Below are 18,934 nucleotides of genomic sequence, written 5' to 3'. Positions count from 1 at the left end.
ACACATTGTACATAAATTGACTTAATTTACTTAATATGACTTAATGAGTGATTCACAGAACACTAGAATTAACTCACATGACATGACTTTTGTTAATTTAACAGCTTTATTATATGTTTCTTGAGTATGGACTTCTCAGTATGTATGAATGAACAAGGCTACAGTGCGGGATATATTTAAGACAAGAGAGGATAGGTGTCAAAGAGTCAGCACAAGAACTGCAGCAGCCAGGACCTTAGAGAACCTCACTGGTAGGAAAGACGTGTGATATTTACTTCCCATGTTCAGGGCGAGTGTTTGCTCTGAAACAAATTATCAACACTCAACCAAATGGAGTCTTAGGTCATGTGAATGTCTCATCCTGAAATACGTTTTCTCCCTAAAAACTCCAGCAGCCCTTCACTCAATCACCCTCATGGGGAGATGTTTGTTAAATTCAAAACAATGATACTAATAATACTGTAAGAGTGAGCTAAGAAGAATCTACAGAGAAGAGACTAAAGCAAGGAGGACATAGATATCCTCTAAGGAAAGTAGTTAAGAAGAATTTGGTGTTCGTCCATCCTACTTGATGCGGTCGCTGGGGCACAGAGCCACTCCAGCGACGCTGGTCAACTCCCACCACTCGGTGTCTAGGAGGACGCAGCAGCATTGGGCTTGTCATCACGAGTGACAGGGATGCTGCGCTCACTGCGGCCGGATTCACTCCCCAAGGTGACCTTTGGCCCGGTCAGTGTTAGCAGGCCATCAGCTGAAAGGGAGCAGGTGACTGCTGACTTGTCAAGATTGGAGGGGAGGCGGTAGCGGCGATGAAATTCACGAGAGATGTAACCGTGGTCATCCTGGAACAACATCGTTAATGCAGTTATGGCAGGGTCAGTCCACAAAAAGACTACTGATTGAAGGAACAATACAATACCTTATCTAAATGGGCGTTATATTATTATGGAAAATAATCCTCGCAGCACAGTATTGTTATGAAAATCAACAAAGTTGCTCTTCAAGAAAAGAAAACAGTAGGCTGGGATGAGTGCACAACTATCTAATTTCAAAACTCTTTGCCTCATGCTACACTAGTTAAAGATTGTAGCTTTAACATACAAGAACCTGACAGCCTAACACTGTTACCAGTAGGGCAGGTCCTCCTTGTTACTACACACTTAAACCTGTGTTGTAGTCTAATAGAATTGTGTCTCAACTACAGGCCCTGATTATTCCTAAGAATTGTTTTCAGATGAGGTGTTATTGCTTTAGTAATTAGTGACTTAAATTTTTATAATCCAGTAACTTTGGGATTGAAGTTACATTACTCTTTGGAGGGAAATAACCCACAATGCCTCATGTCTGCATACAGTGATCCCCACAGTTTTATTAACTTATTAAGTTTTATTTTCGAAATTGATATGTGTGTTTATATGAGAAGATAAGGACTACCTGTCTTTCTCCATGCTTGCCCTGGATCTCCACGTAGTCATCAGTGACTTTCACACTGAGCTCATCAGGAGAGAAGTGCTTGACATCCAGATAGACTGTGAACTTATCCCGATCTGACCTCACCTGAGAGGAACACAAACACATATACAGCTGCTCTGTTATATTATATCAATATCATAAGAATACCAAACATACATAAATGTAATAAATGCAAATAAATCAGGGCAATAGATGGAAAACCGCTGATGCTCATGTTAAAATACTTTTTTATTTAGAATTCTATTGACTTCTCAGATATAACTTTTGCAACTATATTTTGCTTGAGTACAGATATTAAAAAAAGAAGAATTGTGTTCTTGTTTGGGTGATGGAAGAACATTTGCACTAGCTGATTGTTGCCACTCAGCTAGTATAAAGGTTCTTTCATCATCAGAAGTAACAAAAATTGTCAAGGCGTGAACAAAATAAATGTTAGAGTAAAATAATGAAAATATGTGCAAAATCATAAGTTAAATAAAATTTAACTTAAATTTTTGTTTGAGGAACACTTGTACTAGCTGAATATGCATTAAATATTAAGTTGATGGAAAAAAGTGCTTGTTTTACACTTTTCGATATTTCTAAATATATAGATTAGAACTTTTCACCCATCTGCATTTTTCCAAAGTGCTAAAGGTGTGAGTCCTGATGAGAGTCTAATCTTGTTACCTCAGAGATTCCAGAGTTGCTAAAATCCATAAAGCCGCGGAACAGTGACTGTCTGTAATAGGGGCTAATGGTAGATGCAGTGTAAGGAAAGAGGTCGTAGTCAAACATCCCTTCTCCAAAAAACTGGTCAAAAAGTCGGCCAGGGTAGACAGAGCCCAGGGCACGTCTGAACCAGGGTTGCTGGATGGCAATATCCATAGTGACTGGAGACAGTTTAGTCTAGCTCGATTTTAGGTTGGCAGATGAACCTGCACAGCTCAGAGTCCAGTAGTTAGAGCAAAAGATGTGTTGCAAAACAGGGGAAACAATGATGATAATAAAAGCAAGTACTGAAGAATGTTTCCAGAGTGCTTCGTCCTCTGCCCACCAGTTACCTCCTCTTTATATACCTGAGAGCCAGAAAGAGAGGCTTAGGCCACAATCCCTCTGGAATGGCATTATCTCATGGTGGGTTGGGCCTCGTCAGCAGAATCAGGGTTGAGGATGAGGGGCACTGCTAGGTCTAGACCCTGGTGCGACCTAGTGCCATCTACACACCAGACACTGAGGGCTGCCAAAACAAACCCTGCCAGAGGGACAAGAGAGATGAGAAGTCCACAGCAGAGACAATGAGGTCAGGAAGCCAACTAAAGACACTGAGAGATTTTACCTAAGTGATAATGCACAATCAGACACACTTGTATCTATTCTGTCAGTCAGTCAGTGATATAATGCCACTGTTAATGTTCAGCAAATGTGTGTGGAAGGAAAACAGATGTAGAAACAATGCTGTCCAGTGTCAGTGGAGTAGCAAATGACAACAAGGTACAAAGATGAGAACAGATGTTTTGGTGTGCAAATATGGAGCCAGGAGAGGGGCATTTTGGCATTGAAACCAAAACCTGAACTGAAAGAAGGAAATAATAAGTTCAGTGTGTTTATTCGGCCACATTAACACTGGTGGTCTTAATAATGTCATAGAGGACTAGGGTCAGCATGGCTACTCTGAACAGTCTGTAAACGGTCTGCAGCTACACAGCTCTATATGCAGCAAAAGCAGAGGTGGATGAAGTACAAAAGTATTGGCTTAAAAAAAATTCTCCACTCACGTAAAAGTAATAAGCAGATGGTCTGCACTTATATAGCGCTTTTCTACCTATTGGCACTCAAAGCACTTTACACTGCTTCTTATTCACCCATTCACACTCCCAATCACACACACACTCATACACTGATGGGGGAGCTGCTATGCAGCTGGCCAACACTTACTGGGAGCAACTAAGTTGGGGTTCATTGTCTTGCTCAAGGACACTTTAACATGTGACCGGTGAAGCCGGTGATTGAACCAACAACTGTGAGATTGGTGAACAACCGCTCTACCTTCCTTTTTCACTTGAAAGTTTTGATTTTTTACATCAGCATGAGGCCCCAAGCTTTACCCGCCAGCTAACAGGCAATGCACCAACCCTTACATCTAACTTTGGCAGTTGTGGGCCCACTGGGTGACACACCCAAGTGAACCAGTGGTGTAAGCCTGACAGAGACCTGGCTTCAGGTAGAGACCCAGTTCATCTACTCCATACATAGTTTGCTTTTAAAGTTTCTGCTACATCAGTGATCATTTTCATCTGGTCTAAATGCAATTTTGAGTTTTTTGTATGAAAGCCTTTCCTGGTTTTACTTTGTGATTGTTTTTTCACAGTTTTATGCACATCATTCATTGAAAAGCTGCACGAAAAGAAAAAGGCACAATAATAAAGAAGCAGGTAATATTACTAGAGAACATGGTAGCAGAGTGTTGTAAAAAAAGGGCCAGTTCTAATGTAAAAATTAGGGGTTGCTTCCCAAGCCTGTTGTTTCACCACCAGTGGCTTCCCATTGCCTGTATTAGTCTAATCCCACAGGGCTTTGGCCAGCTAGCACAGGGGCTTAGCTGTTCCATGCAGCCACAAGCCAAGAGCAACTGGGCCGAGCTTCGGGCTGTTTTAGGGAGAGTTTGGAGAGATGGTTGGGGTCCAGCATAGGTAGCTGCTGCACACCGGACGTAGATGCATTTAGACTAGCTGGAGTTCGGCAGAGTCAGCATTCAGACAATAGCTGTGGGTTCTGTCCTTCCACGGCTCTCTTTTTTGGCCAACAATCTGGAAAGTTGCAGAATAGGTATGCTCACTTTCATTCACTGTTTTTTCCTCTTTAGAAGGGACAAAGACAGTTCAAGAAGACAACATGGCAGCAGGCTATGTTTTAGAACATGTCATCTAACTGGAATACCTGGAAAAAAGTTAACTTATCCTTAAAAATCTCTTGTGATTCTGAAAGTACTTTTTGCTTACAAGACCTCCAGAAAACCTTCTGTCCTCTCATCATAGATTATGTTTATAGAACCACATTTGATCACATTTTGCTCTTATTTATTCCATCCGCAAAGAGGGACTTTGGTGCTAAAATCTTGGAAAGTATCTTTAGCATCTTTAACTTTTTGCACAGAGTGGCCACTGTGAATTTTGGCACTTAGAAGGAATCTGTCCTAGGCCGGGACAAGAGGCACATCTACAGCAACCAGAAACTCTCTCACCGCACAGTAGCTTGCAAAGGTTTGGGCATTTATTCAGCATTTCCTTTAAAGTCAGACACATGCAAACCCTCCTCCATTCATTTTACCACCATTTTAATGAAATCCAGTAACCACTGGTCCTCCAATCAGCTCATCAGAATCTTGCTCGACATCTCATCCAACTAGATTTTTAGCCATTGCTCACCTTCACCAATACCAACAACCAGACTCTATTAAAAGATGTTTGTGTACAATACAAATTACGACACAAAAGATACAAACATTTCTTATGACATGACCTCCTCTAAAATAAATGATGATGTGATGATGATGGCCAATCACCACATCTCTCCCTTTCATGCATAACATGCCTAATCGATATATTTTAATTATGTTCTACAGATTCCTGCTCTACTTAATTTCCTGTTTACAGATAGATCACATTATGAGAAGCCTCTGCTGCCATCTGCTGGACTGAGATCACATAACCTCTGGATATCTAAAACAACGATGGGCAACTTGAGGGTTGCAGCCCTGCTTGTTTTTCAACCTCCCCCCTGTAATTCTGGATCAGGTGTGTTCAGTCAGAACACAGAAGAAAAGTAGGTAGGGCAGATATAGATAGAGAGGAAGCAGGAATGGGGTCCTTAAGGAGCATGAGTTCTCCACCACTGCTATAAAACCTCCTAAAACCTGATGGACACCTTAAGGTTAATCTCAAGTAATAACACAACGATTTGGTCATATTTCGTTTTTCTTTGTTCATGCTCTGCCTGCATGTGCACGTGTATTAGCTCTTGTCATTTCAGATTTTGCCCTGCCTATCTGTCTCGAAGAAACCTTGTTTAAAAAATCCTTTATTAAGCTGGTTAACATAATCTCTCTTTCACGAGAGAATATTCCCACTAGTGCAGTCACCTGATGTACCACTGCCCCTCTGCTCACCTATTCCTTATTCACTTTTAAGCTTCCTCATATGTATTCATAGTACCAGGCCATTTTCCAAAACTGTCATACCTCTGTAGATGTTGCCACCCAGCATTACTTTCATATTTAAAACCTTCCTATTTTCAGCCTGTTCTTTGTGGTCTGTTTTTGACTGGATTATCTGCTTACTTGTTATGAATTACTGCCTGTTCCTCCTCCACCATTTCCCTGCCCGCTTCATTGCCAAAGCATCTACCAAGCATCTTAATAATCAGCACCTGGGGAAGCTAAATATGTATAATCCAATTCTCTAAAATGGCAGTTAAAATAGCATATTGCTTCATTTGTGATTGGCAGTTCACACCCTATCAATTTTATTGCTTGTCTCTGTAAAGAGTTACATATTGGAAGCCTCATCAGGGCTCTCCAGTGAAGGAAAAACTGATAATATATGCTTTATTTTTGCCAAAAATTAATAGGTCGTCCTACACAGACTCTAGGCTCACTAATAATTATATCATGTATGGAAAACAATGCATTTACCAATGAAATATGGAAGACCTTATGTACCATGATTCTCATACATCAGTGATCAACTGTAACATGGTCATCAAACATGTTACTTGTCTCCTCGAAAGGAAGAGATCTTTAGTTAGACTGCTGGCACGGAGTGGACCTCTTGACTACAGTCATGAAGACATTTCGAGTAATTTGTGATGCCATAAAAAGTTTTCAAGTTTGCTTTCATTGTCATATGTTAAGAGTGAATGTGACAGTGTTTTACATGGCACTCCTGCATATAGGAGCTATAGTATGCTATAGTAACATTAGCCAGAGGGAAGATAGGTGAACTCTGTTGTAGGGGTGGGTGGGGTGTCTGACAATACTGTTGGCTCCGTTCAGGCAGCATTTTGGTGTCCTGATTGGCTGGGAGCAAGGTCTGAGCCTTTAGCGGGCTCTAACTAGATGACCTCTGTGGAATGTGGTAAGGATATAAGGAGGGAGGATTGCTGTCTTCATTTGCTGCTGGAAGTGCTGCTGCTGGGCTCTGTTTGTCAGAAGAGATGCATTTCAAGTTGTCTATGATGAACTTGGTGCTCCATGACTGAGTCCTTGACTTCACGATGGTTCCTATGTACAGTGGGGCGTGATTTGGCTGTTTTGTTCACATTCAGAAACAGGTGTCCAAAGAGCACTGGACTCAGCACACAACCCCAAGAGATTCTGGTTTTGATTATAATGGTGTTTTTACTAACCAGAACTGACAGGAGTCTGTCTGTGAAGAAGTCCAATATTCAAATGTGCAGGTCTTAAAAACCCAGTATACCAAAATTCTACACCAAGAGATTGGTGTTAAGGGCTGAACAGAAATCTATAAACCTTATCCATTCGTATGTATTCTAGATGTTACAGGCTCAGGTGAAGGGCAGAGGTTATGTTTTGGAATTTTGAGATACATCCTAATAGGACTATCAACTGTCCACTTGATAATGACTATCAAGTCCATTATATTATAATTAAAAAATAAATAAATATTATATCCTGACTCCCTTTGTCTCCCAGTTCAGAACTTCTTTTTCCAGCTCAGCACTGTTTCATTTTGGTGTTAGGCCAAACTAAAACTAATCAGAAGCCGCCAACATACAAACCCCACTTTTAGAAAAGTAGGGACATTGTGTAAAATGTAAATAAAAAGGATACAATCATTTGAAAACCACTTGAAACCTTTTTTAGATTGCAATACAAAGACAACATATCAAATGTTGAAAAAATATTTGCTCATTTTGAACTTAATGCCAGCGACAAATCGAAAGAGTTTTGACGGGGGCAACAACAGACTGAAAAGGCTGTGAATTGTGTAAAAATAAAGACCTGGAGGAACATCTTACCACTATTGAGGTTAATTGTCAACAGGACAGCCTCATAATTGGGTATAAAAAGAGTGTTCCAAAGAAGTTGAGTCTTTCAGAAGTAAGGATGGGGCGAGGGGAGTGCCATCATTCTGTGCCTTGAGAATAACATCAAACAATATAAAATTGCAAAGAATTTAATCATTTTTAAAATGAACAGAAATCTCTCAACACATGAGACAAAGCCTAAAAATGCGACTGTGGCGCAGGAAGGTAGAGCGGTCGACCACTAATCTCGCAGTTCAATTCAATCCCCGCTCCTACGGTCACCCGTCGAAGTGTCCTTGAGCAAGACACTGAACCCCAACTTAGTTGCTCCCAGTGAGCGTTCGCCAGCTGCAAACCAGCTCCCCCATCTGTGTGTGATTGTGAGTGCAAATATAAGATAAGCTCTCTTCCATAAGAAGCAGTGTAAAGCGCTTTGAGTGCCAATAGGTAGAAAAAGCGATATATAAGTGCAGAACATTTACCATGAAAAAACCATAACTGAATGATCATGAGCTTCAGGTCTTTATGCAGCACTGCATTAAAACAGACATTATTCTGTAGTAAAAATCATTGCAGTTGCAGTTCAGATACAGTCAAGTCATGATTTTATACTTTCATTTGTCACTTTAAATAGTAGTTGTGTTACTCAACAAGAGGCGCGCGCGCGCGAGAGTGAGAGATAGGATAGAGAGCTCAACAACGAGAGCGTGATCTCACAGCTGATTTCCTGCAATTTAGGTGGGTGACGGCGTGTACAGCACTCACCTACCGCTGACGATAACTTACTGCATGGACATATAGTGCATTTATCTGGTCTTCATTTCTTACACCGCTCTGGGTTCTGACTGACCCAAACAGACCGATCTGCACGGAGGATGGGACAAAGACAAGCATTTTTAAAGCACGAACCAAAATAGCAACTTCTGAATGCTCAAGAAAACAGCAGGGAGGAGTTGAGACGACAGCCTGCGAGTGAGATAGTTCGGATATTATTACATTATCAATCCTTACATTATCAAGACAGACGGGACAGTGAGACCGCAGGCATGATGAGAGACTCTGTTACTCCAGTTGTGGAGCGGCCTGGTTTGGAGGACGTAGCCGAGGAGGAGGACGTGTTCGCTGCGGAAGGGAGCTCCAAGAGCACGCTGGATCCCAGCAGCAACCAGGTGAGTGTGTGGGGGTGTTTACTGCTATATACAGCCAGCTTTGTAGAGACTCGCCTAGACTATGCCCCAAATACAATCCCATTATTTTCTTCTGTGGTGTTAACGAGATTAAAAGAAGAGGGAAGCTACACTATTAATATGTGGAAGTAACATTAAGATGAGGTCAGTTAACCTACTTTGGAAAACTTCATATAAAAACCGGATTTATTTCAGGCCCCACAAGAGAAGGACATGGAGTTGGAAGAGGACGGGGAGGAAAGCCAAATATCAGTGTCCCAGACGGAGGCCGAGCTTGTCCAGCTCAACCTCAGGAAACAGGTGTCTTACAGGTAGAAATTATTCCAAACCGTACTAAACGGTAAAAGTGGAATGTGGCACACTTCCTGCTAACCTGTTCGACCAGAATGTGACTACGTAACCTGTTCCTTACAGGCTGCCTCGGGGTTTGTGTTACTTACTAAGGTGCCGTTAAAATGCTGTCTTAGGTTATGATCCCTAATCCAAAGTAAGACAGCTATTATCTTTCTTTCTAGAACCAGGTGGTAAACCTTGTTTCGTGCCACTATTCTGATGCACAAAAGCAGGTGATTCTTGAATTCAGCTCTGACTGAAAAGGCCTAAAGGTTTTCACACTATTCCTTAAGTGAATGTCAATGACTTTTATGCAAAGCTATGTGTTCCAAAGCCCATGCAAACATTTAGCTGTAAACTGGACAATCTGTACCCCTGGTCTTTGTTCAGGCAAGATCACTGCAATTGGATATCAAGACTCTTGTCTGTTCACTGACTTCTTGGATCACATGCAGAATAAATGCATCAGCACATCCCACACAGACATTGGAGGGCCTATTTATAAAACCAGTGTGTGCAGAGTGAGAATGTGTGCACCTCATGCAGACTTCACACCAGTGTACACTTGGTACACAAAAATGAGGAGAAACTCCAGAAATAAAAACATTTGTTTGCCCAATCTACACAGCCATATTAAAAAAAAAAAAAAAAAGATGTTTGTGGCGCAGGAAGGTAGAGCGGTCGCTCACAAATCTCACAGTTGTTGGTTGAATTCCCGGCTCCTCCGCTCACGTGTTGAAGTGTCCTTGAGCAAGACACTGAACCCCAACTTAGTTGCTCCCGATGAGTGTTGACCAGCTGCATAGCAGCTCCCACATCGGTGTGTGTGATTGTGAGTGCGAATGGGTGAATAAGAAGCAGTGTAAAGTCTTTGAGTGCCAATGGGTAGAAAAGTGCTATATAAGTGCAGACCATTTACCATTTATTTAATTAGAGGCATTTTTTATTTATGGTTTTAAATGTACAAACAAGGTCCGAGATGTCTGAGATGGAGTTCTTGGGTTTTGTATTTCTCTGAGCACTGCACACACTGAAGTGCTTAGTTCTATGTTGTTGTTTGTCGGAGGTTGTATTTGCCCAATACTAAGACCTACTATGATCAGATGATTGTATTTTATTTTTAGATTAACAACAAACTAAAAGAGAGGGTTCTAACTTTTGCAAATGACTGTATTTCTATTGCTGTTTGTTTAGATAATATAGAAGAAAGTACATTTGAATAGAAAAATGTACTGTAAATTATTTGGTAAAAGAAAATTCGTATCAAATTGCGATTGAAAGAGCGTAGAGTCTTCAGGTCGCATGTTAGTTTTCTTCTCTTGTATTGAGGGTGTGCTAATCGCTCGTGGTATATTCCCGACTTTCACCTTGCTAACCATAGTTGGGTATTGTGACATGTATGGTTCCTGTTGTAAACCTAAGGGGTAACTGTCAGTGTAATACATTCTTTCACACAGTCCTTTTCTAAACTGTCCAATTCTAAGCTGAAGTAGGATTATGTAATATGTCAGTAGTTCCAGACCTACTTTTTCTTTTTTAAACTAAACAATTAATTTACCTGCAGCTTCTATGATGTGAAGTTGTTTTGTCTGGCAGGTAGTTACAGATTTTTACCAACTGTTCTTCTTTGTTTTTCTGGTCACTTGCACATTATAGCTCACTGTAATGCTGTCATAGTTGTTTTCTCTGTGAATGAAATATTGGCTTGTCTGTTGCCTTAGAAACTGTTAGCGTGCATGAATATCTAATCTAATTGTAGTCCCTCCTCATAAACGGGCACCTCTCTTAACAGCTGCCCACTCACTGCTCCAGACAAACCTGCTGAATGAAGTTTGACCCTCTGCTTCAATGCTGTCAGACAAACAAAGCTAAATACACAGATGATATAAAGATGAATGTATAATGATGACTATAAGTAGAATTTGAATAGTTTAACACTATGCTGGGCCGCAGTGTTTCAAGAAAATATTTATTTGATACTTTGGTTTTGATTTTAAGCAGTTGTCATAGTTTGTCAGTGGTTGTACTATATGGCAGTAAAGTCTCACACACACTCTAACATAACTTGTTTGAAGTAAATTGAATTGGTAAATGGGTTGTCAGAGTGCTACTACTACTTCAGTCGAAGACCCCATCCAGTCAAGAAAGCATTTTTCTTTTTTTCTTTTTTAATTAAATGAAAAGGTTCCCCACTTCAGCTGATTTTCTGTGCTCACTTTAAATGTCTGTTTAGCAGCCTGATGTACCAGTGAGATTTATGACAACTAGTTTGGAGCAGGTTGTGTTTTTGGAGGAGAAAGAGCTAATACCTAAGAGAGCAAGATAGTCAGAACATTCACAATGTGAGAACAGGCATGTGACAAATGGTTTTCCTGAAGTCTTCACAGTATCTGAAAAATTAGATGGTATGTGGTGTCTGGTGGCTTTCTACAGGACAGTCAGTAAAAGACCTGATTTTAAGCCTGTTTGATACAGAACTCAAATAGGACAAATGAATGCAAGCACTTGAATGCCACATTACATATTGTGTACACATTTTCTCCTGCCCTACTTCGGTTGTTTGATTTGGGTTTTTCGGTTCAGTCTTTCAAATGTCACCCCGATGCCTGTTTTCACGTGTAACATTTGAGGAAGCTATGGATGTTTTCCATCACTGTGCTGGAGCTCTGCTTGTAAGACCTTGTGAAACAGTTTCATGAGCTGACTTCTTACGTCACTGGCAACATGAGGCATAATCTCAACATTATTTAGTGTAATCAGTAAGCCAGATGGGAGATTGTATGTGTATGTGTGAGTGGTGGGGGTGGGGTAAGCCAGCATTGCTGTCAATTCTCCTGACTCACCAGAGGACTTATGTAAGGATCAGCTGTATCTGTGGCATTGAAAAAGCTGTCCGCGTGTGTGAGAAAGAGACAGGTTTTTCAGTGATGACAGAGGAGAGGGACATTTTAATCATCATTTAATTTTGTTACTGAGGAAAATGTGGGAATAAGGTTTGGCCATCCATGCAGCCAAGTCCTATAACAAAGTATAGAATAAATATAGTTCTGTTTGCGTTCCTGTTGGCTGTCTCAGGGAAATGCTAATGTCCTTTCTTCTAAGATTGCTCTGTCTTGTTTTTCAGAAACAAATTGCTTCGACACATCACTTTCCAAATGGTCTGGTGTCATGATTGTGCATTCAGAACTGCTCTCTCGCCTTCTTCACTTTGAATAATAATTGAAGAACAACAATGACTCACATGGCTGACTGGACAACAGTGCATTTAGTGGGACAGACAGACAGTGGGATGCTCCCACAAGACACAACCTGTTCCATTTTCATTCATAGTGACGTATACATGAACACAGTTAACACAGGCAAATAGCTAACTTGTTGAAAGCAAGTATGGAAGTACAGAGAGGCTTATATTTTTATAGGAAGTTGCAGAAAGGTTCTGTCTTCAACAGTTTGTTGCTTTGGGTGTTTTACTGTTTTGTGACGGGATCACCAGTTTTCATGCAGAGCACAGGTCACATAAGGGAGTGGGGTCATCTGGAGGAAAGGACAGGACAAGTTGGGTGTTGGCAGTGAGCAGTGAGCTAGATAGCTAGCCCCAAAAGCAGATTGGTTGACATCAAAGAACTGGTTCAGGAATAGGAATTACATTTGGCTGAAGAGTGCTTGTTCAAGGTTCTTGGCCAGGAATAAAAGGAGAGAGAGAGAGAGAGAGAGAGACGGGTCTGTAATGTTCACAGGGGATGATTTAAGTGTAGGCTTTTCAATCCGTTGGTGGTGACGAGGCCTGCTTAGATATGGTGGGTGAAGTGCCTGTTGTGATTGATGCATTAATATTCTGTGTAATGGGTGGAGTGTAGGTAATTTAATTTGTAAAAATAAATAAATAAACAAATAAATAGGAATGATGTTCAGTAAACTTGAAATCATTTGACTTTCACAATCTGGTCAGAAGGATTAAGCTAAATTATTCTCAGCTGTGAGTTTGACATCCTCTACTAAACTTTTTTTCTTCTGGCTGGGAAGGAAAACATCACCTTCACTGTGTAGGTATCATCATCACAACAGTACAGATGCTGTTTGCATAAGGTGTAATCAAGGTTACCCCTGTACGTGGTATTTTAAATCGCACACTGACAGTGGTAGTCCCTGACTATAAAGTCTGCAGGTGGAACAGTGACCTTTTTAGATTACTGGATAGACACTGAAATATCTGAAAAGGAAGTCATTGAACATGTTGTTTTGTTGCTGATGGCAGATGCTGACAAGAAGCAGACATTAAACCCTTCCTGGCAGTAATAATACTAATTGGTATTAAATTATATTTATTCTGTGTAATTAGATATGTACTCTGTTTAAACCATGCGTAATGAAAATAAAACAGGCCTAACAGATGCAAGTAAAAAGGTTTTTTGTCAGGTCTGAAGGTTATTAATTAAATAGCCAGTACAAAGATGTGGCAGAGCACTGTTGACCAAGCATACAACAGTAGACAGTAGTAAAGGTAGCATTACTTCTTATATAGCATCTTATATTATGATATATAATTTTTCTTGCTAGTGACAGGTTTGTGTAAAGTTTACTATTGTCATATGCTACTTTCAAGACAAAGTATTTACCTGTACACAGTAGGTTAAATTGATCTGTCAAGCTTCATAATGAACAAAGAACTCTAATTTCTTTTTTGGGGGGGTCATTGTTCATCAAACTCATTATTATACATAAGCTATCTGGATATTGTTTTTATACAAAAAAGATCACCTTTAAAGAACACAATTATTTATTTAATTGACGCCACTGTGTTTTCTAGTAAAAGTTCAACCTGGGTTAACTGGGTTAAATAAACACATACAATTGACTGCACATTCCTGTTATATTAAATTGTCATGTGGATGAGGCAGAGTGATACAGTTTATTTTGCATTTACAGATGATACAGTAACTTGATAAGAAGGGATGCAGGAAGTCCTTGCTGACTTAATTATATAGGTCTTTGCAGTGTTTTGTTGTGCCAGATGGAACTTTTTAAAAATGATGTTTGATTGTCTTCCTTGTACTAGGAGAACAGGGAACATACCAGCCTGGGCCTTTTTATTTATTTTTTGTTATTTCAGAACAAAATCTAAATCATGTTCTACAACAAATGAACCTTTTCTGTATTGAAAAGACCTCATAGTGCTAACTTTTGTAGCATCTGCAGTAGAGGTCTCTAGAGATCCCAAATTTTTGAAGGGACCTGAAATTGAGACTTGAGCCTGATTTGAACCAAACAAAGGTGAGCATAAATTAATTGGATCCAATATGCAGTTGAGGAATGCAAAAAAGAATTAGGCATATCACAGTAGAAAAAAAGTGTTGACAATCTCATAGGATTGTGATGTTATTACGCAGAATATTACCTAATTACTTTGCTGCCTTCTGGGAACAGATAATCTTACTAGTTGATGTTACAAACAAGTAGCCGGGTGAGAGGCCAGACTATTGCCACACAATGAAACAGTGAATCTTTTAACCTTGCATGTCAAGCAGGTCACCTCAAGTGTGTAACATTAGCGTTGGCATTTTACACCACAGTTCAGCTGCACTGTAAACCAAACACCATAATAACCATACGACAGCATAAGCTAATCATAAATGTGGTCAGAGGATGGAACAGCTTCATACCTAGTATGTGACACAGATACTCTAGGGACGGATGACATCACGGACACTGAGGAAAAGATTGTGCAAAGTCTCCTTTGTTGTGCACCTCAAGCACATGAAAGCGCAGAACAGTTAGACGAGCACTCCATCACCATCGCTTAAATACAGGAAGCCTTACTGAAGAACTTGACAGACTAATACCAAGAGGATTAAAACAGCTTTCAGCTAGGAACCACTATGTTGAAGGTCTGGCTCGAGAGCTTGTGGTAGGAAAACTACAGACAGAGGGAGGATGTAATCAACAGGATGAAGCTAATCACCAGGGCAGCAGCACCAGTCAACGAAGAATCATTGAAAAGTTTAGCCTCTTGCAGCACTTGATTCTTTTAATCTTGTTAATATCTGTGCTTGCCATCTGATATTCCCAAATTTGTTGTAGTTTTACCTCACCCTCAAGCAGGACAATAACGATCCTACTGATGATCATGACTGTGTAGATGAATGAGCTGGACCAGCGGAAGGACTCGTAGGGGAAGAACAATGCGCTTTTTGCCTTGAGCCAAAAAAGTTGCATAATATAGCGCAATAGAACACCAGATGGAAGCAAACCCAGATGGCAAAGATAAATGGCAAAAAGAACAGACAGTAACACCCATACAAACAACACTAATACAAAATAGCTATTGTGTGGTTTTCAGGACACGTGATTTACCTCTGAAGATAGATATTGCAGCACTGTTACTGTGATGGAAACAACTATCACCTGTGTGCTTTCCAATCTTTTATTTGAATCATTATCACTGCAGAAGCCTCCAGCTGTCTTTCCATCCTCATAACACTTACTAAACCAAAAGATGTTACGCAACATGAAAGCACCCCAGCAGTGGAAATACATTAACCAAGATCTCTGTCGCCCTTTTGATCAGCAATGCTTATTGTTAACTACGGGGCCTGTATGACATGATTACTATGATATCGGCTTGGGAATGATATAGTCCTCCATAAATAATAACTAGATAAGTGAAAATGAAAAGTGCTAATGTTTTAATAGATATTGTACCACGTGCAACACACAGACAGAAGAAGCAGTCATGGTACATTAGTCAGAAAATGTTGATCTGGGCAGTGAATCTGATTAAATGACCCACATATGTCAAGGCTGTAAAGGGAGACAGTAGTGTTTAATGACACATGCTGACAGGTGAGCTGTTTAGAGATTCATCTTTGAAACACTGTTGGTTTGGTGTCTTTTGAGTGCATATACAGTACTGTGTCAATTGACTCTGTAAACACACATCTATGTGTAATATAGAGAAACCAAGTGGAACTCCATATGGTTTCTGATTTTAAAGAGTGATCTTTCTGAAAGAGTCATTTAACTTCTTCTAGTATAAGCCAAAATTTGAGCACTATATTTTCTTTGATACAGACTCATTGTTTTTTTTTTTTTTAATTTTTTTTAAGTTAAGCTTTCCTTTTTTTTCCTTTCCTTTTCCTTTTTCCAGGCCAATTAATTAGTCCATTGAATTTAAAATTTCAGATTTTATAAAGCCAAATAATTCAGGTGCAAGGCCACGTTCAGTCACAATTGTATGATAAAACCACTTCATGTTCTGCTAACCAAAAAGTTAAAAGCACGTTTTTGCATAACGATTAAATATAAACTTGCATTGCTTTGTTGCAGATTAAAGTATAATCACAGTATTGAAGTTGATTCTCCTCCAAAAAGGTAGAAACGACACTTGCACAAACCTACAGCGTCATGATGTGCTTTGGAAAATATTATATACGATTCTTGGTTTTGACATCGAAGCAACACATTGAGATATTTATTACATTTTCTTGCCGTTCCTCTTTATCCACAGCCACAGTGAGGCTACTACAAAGTCAGCTGGATCAGACCTACCAGCCCATTGTAGTAAGTAGGTTAATCAATGTCACCGATTACTGCTGTACCAGCACAGTAATGGAGAGTAGATAAAGTTCAAAACAACTAAACCATAGCCTTCTGCTCTTTTTGTTTTCGCGAAAAATAAATCCAAAAATGAAGCTTGGAGTTGGCACTGACATACTGCAGATACACAGACGCATAGACTTCCACAGGTAGGGCAAAGATATCTGTGGATGTATACTGTGGATTTACTGATGCCTCTTTTTTTTTTTTTTTTTCCTCCCCCATACACAGTAAATGCTTAGCTGCTGGATTTGTAACATAATGTGACAAGAGGGGTCTCCACAGCGAATCATGTGCCTCCATCTGACTCTGTCCTCTGCATCCTCTTCTCTCACACCAACTAACTTCATGTCCTCCCTCACTACATCCATAAATCTCCTCTTTGCTCTTCCTCTAGACCTCCTGCCTGGCAGCTCCAACCTCAGCATCCTTCTACCGATATATTCACAGTTTCTCCTCTGAACATGTCCAAACCACCTCAATCTGGCCTCTCTGACTTTATCTCCAAAACATCTAACATGAGCTGTCCCTCTGATGTCCTCATTCCTGATCCTGTCCATCCTCGTCACTCCCAAAGAGAACCTCAACATCTTATGCTCTGCTACCTACAGCTCTACCCCCTGTCTTTTCTACAATGCCACTGTCTCTAAGCTGTAAAACAATGCTGGTCTCACCACCGTCTTAAACACCTTTCCTTTCATTCTCGCTGATACGCTTTTATCACACAACACACCTGACCCTTTTTTTCACCCGTTCCAACCTGTTTGCACTCGCCTCTTCACCTCTTCTCCACACTCTCTGTTGCTCTGAACCATTGACCCTAAGTACTTAAAGACCTGCACCTTCTTCACCTCTGCTCCCTGTAACCTCACCGTTCCACCTGGGTCCCTCTCATTCACACACATGTATTCTGTCTTGCTGCGGCTAAACTTCATTCCTCTGTTTTCCAGAGCAGACCTCCACCTCTCTAGAATTTCCTCCACCTGCTCCCTGCTCTCACTACAAATCACAATGTCATCTGCAGTCAACATAGTCCAAGGAGATTCATGTCTGTCCTGTCCTGTCTACATGTCCCGTACCATTCTAACATACATCTCTGCCACTCCTGACGTCCTCGTACAATACCACAGCTCCTCTCGTGGCACCCTGTCATACACTTTCTCTAAATGTACGAAGACACACCCTCCAACTCCCTATGACCCTCTCTGTACTTCTCCATCAGCATCCTCAAAGCAAATACTGCATCTGTTGTAATCTTTCTAGGCATGAACCATATTGCTGCTCACCTCTACCCTTAGCCAAGCTTCCAATACTCTTTCCCACAACTTCATTGTGTGGCTCATCCCCTTTATTCCTCTGTAGGAACAGCACTGCACATCTCCCTTGTTCTTAAAAATTGGCACCAGTACACTTCTCCTCCAGTCCTCAGCATCCTCTCACTCTCAAAGATCTTGTTAAACAAACTACTCAGAAACTCTTTTGCCTAATCTCCTAGCCACTTCCATACCTCCACAGGTATGTCATCAGGACCAGCTGCCTTTCCACTCTTCATCCTCTTCAATGTCCTCCTCACTTCACTCTTACTAATCTTTGCTACTTCCTGCTCCACACCAGGCACCTGTTCTGCTCTTCGTTCCCTTTCATTTTCCTCATTCATCAACTCTTCAAAGTTCTCCTTCCATCTTCACGTCACACTCCTGTCACCTGTCAATACATTTCCATCCTTATCTTTAATCACCCTAACCTGCTGCACATCCTTTCCATCTCTATCTCTTTGTCTGGCCAACCTGTACAAACCCACCTCTCCCTCTTTTGTGTCCAACCTAGCATACAAGTCCTCATAGGCTCTTTGTTTGGCCTTTGCCACCTCCAACTTCACTTTACGATGCATCTCCCTGTACTCCTGTCTACTCTCTTCAATCCTCTCAGTTTCTTACTTCTTCTTAGCGAACCTCTTTCCCTGTATACACTCCTAAACTTCCTCGTTCCACCATCAAGTCTCCTTGTCCACTTTCCTCTTTCCAGATGACACACCGAGTACCCTCCTACCTGTCTCCCTGATCACATTAGCTGTAGTGGTCCAGTCATCTGGAAGCACCTCCAGACCACCCAGAATCTGTTTCAGTTTCTCCCTGAAAACGACACAACATTCTTCCTTTTTCAAACTCCACCACGTCGTCCTCTGCTCTGCCTTACTCCTCTTCATCTTGCACACCACCAGAGTCATTTTACACACCACCATCCTGTGTTGTCTGGCTACACTCTCCCCTACAGATAATTCAGTCACTGATCTCTTTTAGATTATGTCGGCACAAGATGTA

The 18,934-nt window shown here is 40.7% G+C and overlaps 2 protein-coding genes across 2 annotated transcripts in view; one reads left to right on the top strand and one right to left on the bottom strand.

Moving 5' to 3' along the window:
- Nucleotides 1–114: 114 nt before the first annotated feature.
- cryaa (crystallin, alpha A) lies at nucleotides 115–8,644 on the bottom strand. The gene is made up of 5 exons (XM_067493438.1): nucleotides 8,512–8,644; nucleotides 8,266–8,364; nucleotides 2,143–2,707; nucleotides 1,435–1,557; nucleotides 115–842 (listed from the first exon to the last, which is right to left on the bottom strand). Exons 3-5 carry the CDS (start codon nucleotides 2,338–2,340, stop codon nucleotides 633–635), a joined length of 531 nt encoding a protein of 176 aa, XP_067349539.1. The 5' UTR covers nucleotides 2,341–2,707; nucleotides 8,266–8,364; nucleotides 8,512–8,644; the 3' UTR covers nucleotides 115–632.
- Nucleotides 8,187–18,934, top strand: part of LOC137108617 (diacylglycerol kinase zeta-like) — a 106,331-nt gene continuing 95,583 nt past the window's right edge. Inside the window, exons 1-2 of the mRNA XM_067493428.1 lie at nucleotides 8,187–8,669; nucleotides 8,883–8,998. Coding sequence (XP_067349529.1) covers nucleotides 8,547–8,669; nucleotides 8,883–8,998 — 239 coding nt within the window. The 5' untranslated portion in view covers nucleotides 8,187–8,546. The remainder of the gene's footprint in view (nucleotides 8,670–8,882; nucleotides 8,999–18,934) is intronic.

The sequence above is a fragment of the Channa argus genome, chromosome 23 (assembly GCF_033026475.1).
Source record: "Channa argus isolate prfri chromosome 23, Channa argus male v1.0, whole genome shotgun sequence".
Classification (NCBI taxonomy): Eukaryota; Metazoa; Chordata; class Actinopteri; order Anabantiformes; family Channidae; genus Channa; species Channa argus.
This window is presented reverse-complemented; position numbering and strand designations above follow the sequence as displayed.